A 9547-nucleotide genomic window follows, 5' to 3' on the forward strand; every position below is an offset into this window, starting at 1 on the left:
ATTAGAAAGCAAATTTTTTTTTTTTTTTTATAAGTAAAATAAGAAACTATCATCTTATGTAATCCATGAAAGACAACTAAACATTTCCAGATTCCAGATAAAGATTGCAATAATCGTTTGTAAATATTTTTCATTCATATATGCCCTCAATACATCATAATCATTTCTCATGTATTGTTTTCACGGCTACTGTTATTTTTTCTGTTGTTGTAGTTTACCATTATCACCGTTACTCTTATCACTATCATAATTATTCTTATTGCTATTACTATTAGAGCAATATTTTTGCTATTAACATTATCACCTAATATAATTATTAGGTTGTTACCGCTAAAAATGTAAATAAATTGAACTTAAAGACTGAAAAAGTAAAGAATTTAGATTGAATAGCAGGTCATTTTAATTTAAGCCTGCATCATATTCAATTGGTATTTTATAGTTTGAACTAATTGAATTTTATCTTCTTTTTTTTTTTTTTTTTTTCAAAATTCAAGTTTTAGTTATTAATTTTTTCAAATTTTTTTTAAAGCTTATGTAAACATATATATATATTCTATACTAAGAACATAACTAAAAAATTGAACCAAACAATTCAATCTAACATGATTTTTTTTGTTTAAATTAGAATAAGAAATTTCTAAATTATTGTCATCACTACTACAATCATTATTGTTGTCTTAATTGGCATCCCTACTATTATTGAACAAACTATCATAATCGCTATAGTTAAATTCTTCAATTATTGTGACCACTAAATACTATCACGACCTGTATTATTATTTATTGTAACTATTGACATCCTCATTGATATCGTTTTCGCCAGTGTTACCATCATTACTACTATTAACATTATTATCATCGTTGTGCTATTACTATGTTGTCTCCATCATCGTTGCCACTCATTACCATTGTTGTTATTGTAATCACCATCTCCACAATTGCCAATAACTGTACCATAAATAATTGTATTCAAAAGGCTTAAACATAAGAATCTATAAGTCATTTATAAACCTTTTAACAATGCAAAAGCTGTATGAAGTTTTTCTCTAGCAAAAGAATTGTTGAATAGATGAGAGTAAGAGAGCTTATGAGAAAGAAGTTTGTAAGGACTATCAGTTTGGTGATATTTCAAATAAGTTTTTATACATTGTAAATTCCTGTCATGAAAATTTTGAAGTTCTTAGCCTAAATTCTATTTAATCAAATTTCAAGCTCAAGGAAACACTCTCCTATCATTATTTCCTGAAAGATTGCAAGAATCATTTCCTTGCATAAAAATGCATCACCAGTGAAATAACTTCAATGTTAAAATCATCTACTGTCTCTTCAATAGAATTCTTGTTGTACACTATTCAAAAGGTATATACAAAAGCCTTCAAGATGTTGACAGGTTAGTATTGAAAACAAAAACCTGTAATCATACCATCGTTTACACTTGTACAATTTTTATACAAAATGGGAGCTGCCTACAAATGGCTCTTTGACACAATTGAGAAAGTGAACAAGGCTGAACCAGATATACCTACAATAAAATCCCCTACAGACCCGCCTGGCACAAGGCGCTTTGCTTCCGTCCATCCTTGATTTAAGGACAAATCTGACCTTCTCAGTCTGACGTGAGAGATTTCTGTCCATCACCAGAATTTGTCATATTTTATAAATATCCCCAGTCAAAGGTAATGCCTTCCGAACATATATTATCACGATATTTTTACCCTGCAATGTCCGGATTGAAACTTGCGATATTACACCTAATACAGGAAAAAAATTTGATGGGTTCAGAAAAAGCAAAGAAGCAAGGTGATTGAGTTGTAGGATGAAGAATTTACATTGTATTATAGCCTCTTACAAGCCAAGTCAGCATTCCACACCCCAATCTGATTCTGCTTCTTCCTGTCATCTATGAAATGGTAAAGAGAATTGCTTAAATACCTTCTTGAGAAAGGGCCAGTAAATCTCCATAGATTTTGGCAAAGAAAAAATGAAAGTAAAAAAAGAAAACGGACAGCTAAGAACTGAGAGGCTTGAGATATCATTTAGAGAATAAATACAAGTTGACTCTTTTGCACCTTAAATGCCGTCTTTCAAACTAATCTTAATGTTTTGCACTTTAATTGATAACTGTAACTTATGGTCCTCAATATCTTTTAAAACTGACAGCAGGTTAGCTCGATAAACTTCACATTTTCGACTTGCAAATTCCAGCTCAGTAGTAAGTTCCCGGATTTTCTTGTCCATATCATCCTGTGAAATAGTAAGTAACGTAATTAAAGCAGGTCAGAGCAGCCCATTTATAACAGTATGCATAATTCTCCAAATAAACATTATCAATAGAAATATGACTATATGCAATCAAATTTTATTCACATAATGTGAATATGTATGGGAAAGAGGCAGCTTGAAAAATCTGAATAGAGCATTCGGACCCTCTAAAGGCACTCAATCAGAACGATTTTTTGAAAAAGAAAAAGAAATTATGTTCAAGAGCACCAAGGGAGTGCAAGTCCTTATAAAATTTTTTACATATCAATCAAAAAATCTAGAAGTTACCTTAGATCCTCACAAGTATAAAGCTGTGACCTTTAATGAATCACGGGCACACAATAATAAGGATTAAAGCTTAAAAGTAAAAAATCCCAAGTCCTATTTCCTTCATGCTTGCCAAGAAGCTTTGCACTGCATGAATAAGTAAAAGGCTACTCCCAAATATGTCTAGATTCTGAAGTTAAGAATTTTCGGACCTCTTTATTCTAAGGTACTCCTAAATATGATTAAGCATTGATCCACCTAAGAACTAATGCTGCAATTGGTTCAAACCTATTAGATTCCTATTCAATTCTTATATTTAATTATTTGACATCTAAAAGCTAACTACGACTTGCACATTTAGTACATAATTGAACAAAGTTCACTGATATTTCAATTCTACAACTTGAACTAAACATGATTGACTTGGAATTATAATGTCATTTTTAATCAAATCTCTATCATATTGGTATTATATTTTATGTTTTCTATTCCATCAAATTGAAATTTGAACAAAAAAACCATCTTGAAAATATTTTAGGACTTCAAATCCCTAAAAGTAACTTAGACAATTGATGACCTTAAGAAGCTTCAAATTAATGTAACAGAGAGTGTTATTGTAGTACAAGAGTGAGTAAAAGTTTAGATCTGAACAACATGCATGACATGCTTCAACGGCCATAGTTAGTTGTAGATAATTGCTTTGAAATTTTATTTTGAAATTTACATACACACACACAAACATAGAAAAAAAATGATATACAACTGTTGAAAATAAAATAAGATTTAAAAAATGAAGGGAAAATATAGCATGAGTTGAAAAGAATAAAAAACTGTTCTCAAACTCATATCATATTTTCATCATTATTTTCCAAATCTTATTTTTATTGTTAACAAACTTGATCTACCATACAAATATGAGTTTAGAAGATAAAACCCAAAATAGCTTTTCCTCAATGAAATTCTTACATCGCTTACTGCAATCATGTCTGTTTGTTTATGTCATAATCAAAATAGCTTAACTGGCTTTAATGAATTAAACCACCTTTTTCTCTATATTATATGAAGAACTCAACCTTCTTTTTCTTTTCCTTATTGGAGAATAACTACTGATGAAACCTTGTTGCTACCTTCTTGGTAACCATCTCTCCTTTCAAGTTTCCAGTCAAGATGGAAAAGTAAACAATCAGTTCAAGTTTCAAGTTTCAAGTTTTAAGTTTCTAGTCTGGACATACTATTTTTACCCATTCTTGGTCGATCTTTCATTAAATCAACTTTTCCAATAAATCATGCTTTTACTTATGCTCGGCAAAGTTTAGTCCCAAATTCTTCTAATACCCACGATTTTGAAGTCTTATTCATGTGCTGCCTTTTTACCAAAACTCTGATAATATCTAAATAATAATATCCCACTGCACCGAATATCATTGTTTTGGATTTAAAATTGTAGATTAACATACCTAGGACAATATACTGTCGAAACAATCAGCTCAATCCTTGAGAATTTATCATTTATCCAAGAGACAAAATCACCAGAAGTTCCCGAAACAAGAATGAAGAAATTATTTTAATAGAAAGAATCTAGAAATTATAACAAATCTTCAACCAAATACCAAGCAGGTATTTGTAATTGAAACACAAATAACTGCATCAATGCCAACAAAATGCCTGAAACAAGTAGATAAGAACTACAATTAAAAAAATATCAAAATAAAGGCCCATAATTGAGAAGATTCAAGAGACAAGTTCTCACAGAAGATTGCCAATACAAAGACCAGAACTGAAATTTTAGTCCATAGCAGGCTAGCTGTATCAACATTTAGCCATCACTGTAACTAAAAAGGAGGGAAGATGAAAGAAAATAAATAGGATAGTCGGAAAAATTTAAGGTTGTGATTTTAACAGAGGAAAAAGTAGCTTGGCATTCAGTTAATGCTATATCTGGGTTGATGGTAGTAAAGGAAAAAGAAAGAAAAAGAGGAGATGCTCACTCTCCTATCACTTGTTTGGGTTAAAAAAATAATTAGAAATGGAAATGGAGGGAGAGAGACAGTGAGCATCTCTCCATTTACTTTCCATTTTTCTTAAAATACCACTTTCTCATTCCTCCTAATTTTAGGGAAAAGAAGTTAAAAGTTTTACTATATCCTCACTACTTAACTTATAATTTTATTAGTAAAGGATCTCATTGACAATTTCCTTAAAACAAATCATCTTTTTTCCATTCCTTTCCTTTATAAAGCTAAACCAAACAAGATATTACAATAATCATTTCTTTTCTTTAACTTTTTCAAGTTTTAGCTATCCAAAAAAAAAATTCCACAGCCAATGGGAAATTAAAAAAAAAAGTAATAGATCATTGAAAACAACAAGCACAAATTGGTCATCCAGAGACTTCAAATACATAACAAACAAAGATGTAGTAGCACCACCTATATTGTGTGTAATAGAGATGTTAAAATCCAAGAGCACCATCTGTTATCGTGTGTAATAGAAGTGTTAAAATCTAAGAAAGGAACAAAATAAAACACCATGCTGCCAAGATGAGAAGGAAAAAATAGTAACAAATGGAAAATATATCTAACCTCAGACAAGGATTGGCCCAAAATTTCGTGATTATTCCCACTAGAATTGTTTGTCCGATTTCCATCAAGTCCCAAGCTCCTCCTAATACGCCCATTGGTTGTAGTCATTCTCCCCTCATTCTTCGTCGCCAAAGCAACTCGTTTTGCAGCCTCTTGCAAAGCAACCATTGCCACATTGTAAGTGTCCAGAGAATTTGCCCCTTTTTCAACAAATTTAAAAGCCTCATGCCGGAGGGTATTATATCGGACAGTATGAGATTCTAGATAATTGTTATACACATCAGTAGCTCGTTCTTCTAATAAGACACTGCTCTTGGCATTTCTTGTCCATCGTTTCAAAATATAATGAGATGGAAGGGTAAGGACATTGGTTACCCTAAACACTGTCAAAACATGTCTGCAAAGGATACCCGAGAACTCAAACATCTGGCAGCTACAAGTTGCTTTCATCTCCAGAACATTAAATTTAACATAATGAGCTTTGTGATCCTCCCCGAACTTTGCTACCTGATATGTAATGATATCCCCATCATCCTCAGCTTTACATGCCATGAATGTTAGAGTCCCAACTAGCTCCTCTTGAAATCTCATAAACAATTTTCTTGTGTAAAACTCAGATGCCTGCTTCTCCATTGGGGATGGGGTCTTTAAAGCAGGAGATGTGTTCATTGTATCATAATCTGCTTTCACTTCTTTCTCATTTCTACTTTCCAAAGCTTTCTCATACAACCTAAAGAACTGACTCAGGTTGGTTGAAGCATTCACATACCCATCAAAGTATGAATTCATACTATCACTTCTCTGAGTTATGGACATTTCTGCAAAAAATGTATCTCGGAGATATACTGGCACCCACTGCCTGCGGTCAGAGTATATCGTCTGAAGCCATTCATGATCCCTGAGATCATATCTATCTAAGAGTGACGACCAGCAGGATTCAAATTCCTCAATTGACTCTGTCAAGTTAACACATTTATGGAAGTCTGCTTCAAAAGTTGGATGTTTCAGAAACACATGTGACAATTTTTCTTGGCATTTCTTGAAGATGTGCCATTTGCAGAAGCGGTGTCGAGTCTCAGGGAAAACCTGCATGATTGCCGACCGGATTACTGCATCGTGATCAGTGGTGATTGAGGTTGGAGGGTGACCCGACATGGCCACGAGCCATGTCTTAAAGAGCCAAACAAATGATGCTTCAGATTCATTTATCAGGAAAGCACAGCCAAAAAGAACAGGTTGTCCATGATGGTTTACGCCTGTGAAGGGTGCAAAAGGCAACCGATACCTGTTGGACCTATAGGTGGTGTCAAAGGTGACAGTATCACCGAAGTATGTATAGTTCATTCTAGCTTTTGGATCAGCCCAGAAAACATTGCTCGTAGACTGATCCTCATTACCCTGTACAGCAAAGAAGAAATTAGGGTTCTCTGCGTGCATTTGCCTCAAATAATCCAAAAGAAGCTGAATATCTCCTTCCAAACTCCTATGTCGATTATTTCTCATATAATTCCTGCAGTCCACTTCTGTAAATCCAACTTTGCTAATACCACCATATTCTTTTATTAAGGCAGACATAATCCTGCGAGGGCCCATTCCAGCAGCTTGCAAAGTATCTATCAAGGTTTTAGCAGGACCAGAGATTTGCCTATGGGAACGAAGGCAATGAACCTGATCAGGAGGAACCAGCTCATGATTATGCTCCCTAACAAAACCAGACACAACCCATTTCCCAGAATCCTGCATCTTAACAGACAAAGAAGCTTTACATCCCACCCTGGTAATAGTTCGGGGCCGCTTGATCTCTCTATCCTTTGTGCGCTTCTCATTCAAATTCCTGAAACCCTCTTTCGCGCAGACAAATTGTCTTTGTATAATAGCTCCATCACGCCTGGACCGGCGTGAGGAGCTGACACGAGTACTAAAGCCAACACGACGAGCATAAGAATTATAGAAGGCTTTGGCAGCCTCTTCAGACTCAAATTCCATGCCTTCATATGGTTCAAGATCCAAGAGATCCCCGTCGGGAAGGTAAATTTCACCACTTCCACAACCATGATTACTAAAACCAGCACTGCCACCAGCAGTAACAGTTGCAGGGCTATCAACCACATCTTCATCATCCATGGAATGATGTTCTATGTCTAGAGCATCGTCATCTCCATCTCGCCCGCTGTTCCCTCCTACACCTATATCGAATTGGAGGACTTCATTCTCCATCTTCCTAACTACCTATGTAGTGTATGTGAATTATGTGTCGGTGGATGTATATAACTATCTGAGTTCCTCAAGCAGAATCTAATGGAACAGTAAAACCGCAACGATTAGGAGGAAGTTAGAAGCAGGGCTAAGAAAATAAGACATTTGGGACCAACCTTCATAGACAGTGAGCTATCTCTCTGTAGCTTTCTTTATGCACGTCGTCCGCCCTCCTTGTCTCTTGATCTTCAGCCAAGATAACGGCAGCGCCGGCGCCGAATTAGGCAGTGAGAGCAACAAAGCTTAAACCAAAATACAGAGAAATAAACGAGAACAACAGAGGAGTTGGCACCTAGGGTTGTTAGCGAGAAAAGGAGATAAAAAGGAGAAACCCTAGATTCAGGAACAATGGTTGTAGGATAAAGAGGGAAGGTTATGAGTTGGAGGTAAGTATTGTCGGAGAAATTGGAAGAAACAACAGAAGAAATTTACAGAGAGAAGAGGCAGAAGAGGGTTGGGAGGAGAAAAGACCGGACAGCGTCGACAACGGTGGGCAGAAAGCGGGGGTGGGGTTCTTGTAGTCCGCTTCCTACATTAGATTCGGGGCTCTTATCTGCGATGGTGACCTCTAGGCTGATCTGGACCGTCTGATCAAAAATTCTATTCTGATTATCGACTTTTTCTTTTTAATATCGAAACGGTGCCGTTCATGCATATTGCACATTGTTACTAATTTATCTGTTAAACTTTTCTTCTCCTAAATTATTAATGTAATATTAAATCACATAATTACTATAATAATATTTATTCTATTTTTCTCTTTCATTAATTATAATTACGTTTTTTTTCTTTTTTTTTTTTGTTTCTTTCTTTTCAAATTCAATAATTTTTATTGGCTTATCTAGAAGATAAAATTCAAAATTTTTGTATCAACGCTTAATTTTCAAATGGAAATAAATAAGATATATGAAAAAAATTAAAAAGTAGAAAAATTATTTGGGTTAATGAATCAAAATATGTTGAATTTATTTTATTCTAGTTTTTGATTTTTTTAGTTATTTTTAAATATAATTTTATATACGAAAATAAATATTTAATTATTAAAATTTTACTTGATTTTGTAAAAATAAATTTTTATGTCAGATGACAATAAGATTCAAAAGTAGTTTGTATAATAAAAACTAAAATATTTATTATTATCATCATAATAATTATTCATTCTTATTTTAATAATTGTATTTAAATAAAATCAGTAAAAATATACATATGGAATATTTTCTTAGAAAAATAATAAATATCATTAGAGGCAAAATAGGTTGAAGCCCAAAAAAAAAAAAAAAAAAGAAATGGAAATGCAAATAAATTAGTAGAGAATAGAGATAGGAAAAGTAGCGGGTACGTCAATTTTCATATAAATACATAATAATCCAAGTGGGTAAAAAACTTTTTAATCTACGATTTGTTCTACAGGTAAAGCTTTATACCTCTTACTCTCTTATTTATCTATTTTTTTTATAAAAAAAAAATTGTATACAATACTTTAAATAATTTTAATTAAAAAATTAAGTATTAATCAAAATAAAAATATAATATCTAATAATAAATATATAACATTAATTAGAATTTAATTAAGTTAAGTAAAATTAGAAGTATAACTAATAATTTACTAATTATATATATATATATATATGAGTGTAGAGTGGATACATTTATAAATTTTTACTCATATTCACACTAATTATAAGTTTTTATTCACCTTATTCAAATATAAATTAGGGTAGGGTAGACTAGCATATCATCCACTCTAATGTTGGTCTCTATTAAAGATAATAATATGAATGAATTGTGATTCAAATATATTAGAATCAATTTGTACAATTTGTTTCTTTTTTAAATAAATAAATAAAACTTAGAGTTGGATTTGATTACTTGTTAATTGAATTTGGATGGAGTCCTGATCAGGTATAAAAGCAAAAGTTTTATTTTTAATTTAAATTAAAAATTATATACACATGTATATTGAATTTCATACGTATACAATATATTTTAAATACTAATTAAAATATATAATATTCTTTTATATATATATGTAACATGTTTATATATGAATTTCAATAGAACTCCAATTGAATCAAAAATAAAATAAATTTGGTGAACGAGTGAAATAAAATTTTGTTATTTAAAATTGAATTTAAACGTTATGACCCAAGCAATTGGCATTTTATAAAAATTATAAACGT

At 32.3% G+C, this 9547-nt stretch overlaps 1 protein-coding gene across 4 annotated transcripts; it reads right to left on the minus strand.

Annotated features, from left to right (window-relative positions):
* Window positions 1-1298: 1298 nt before the first annotated feature.
* On the minus strand, window positions 1299-7865 carry FRS5 (FAR1-related sequence 5). 4 transcript variants are annotated; one of them, XM_088222788.1, is made up of 5 exons: window positions 7484-7865; window positions 5112-7406; window positions 2070-2244; window positions 1830-1900; window positions 1299-1716 (listed from the first exon to the last, which is right to left on the minus strand). In XM_088222788.1, exons 2-3 carry the CDS (start codon window positions 7326-7328, stop codon window positions 2071-2073), a joined length of 2391 nt encoding a protein of 796 aa, XP_088078914.1. In that variant the 5' UTR covers window positions 7329-7406; window positions 7484-7865; the 3' UTR covers window positions 1299-1716; window positions 1830-1900; window position 2070. The 4 variants fall into 4 exon arrangements, with proteins under 4 accessions (XP_088078914.1, XP_088078912.1, XP_088078915.1 ...); XM_088222786.1 differs by having other exon boundaries at window positions 1299-1751; XM_088222789.1 differs by having other exon boundaries at window positions 1830-2244.
* Window positions 7866-9547: the final 1682 nt, after the last annotated feature.

The sequence above is a fragment of the Carica papaya genome, chromosome 6 (genome assembly GCF_054855325.1).
Source record: "Carica papaya isolate Zhongbai chromosome 6, ASM5485532v1, whole genome shotgun sequence".
Classification (NCBI taxonomy): domain Eukaryota; kingdom Viridiplantae; phylum Streptophyta; class Magnoliopsida; order Brassicales; family Caricaceae; genus Carica; species Carica papaya.

What these genes read in the sequence shown, in the direction of transcription:
- FRS5 (XM_088222788.1), bottom strand. Translation starts at nt 7,328, where the DNA reads ATGGAGAATGAAGTCCTCCAATTCGATATAGGTGTAGGAGGGAACAGC. An exon ending in TGGGCCAATCCTTGTCTGAG is followed by an intron (nt 2,245 to 5,111) that starts GTTAGATATATT and finishes ACTATTTCACAG; the next exon opens with GATGATATGGACAAGAAAAT.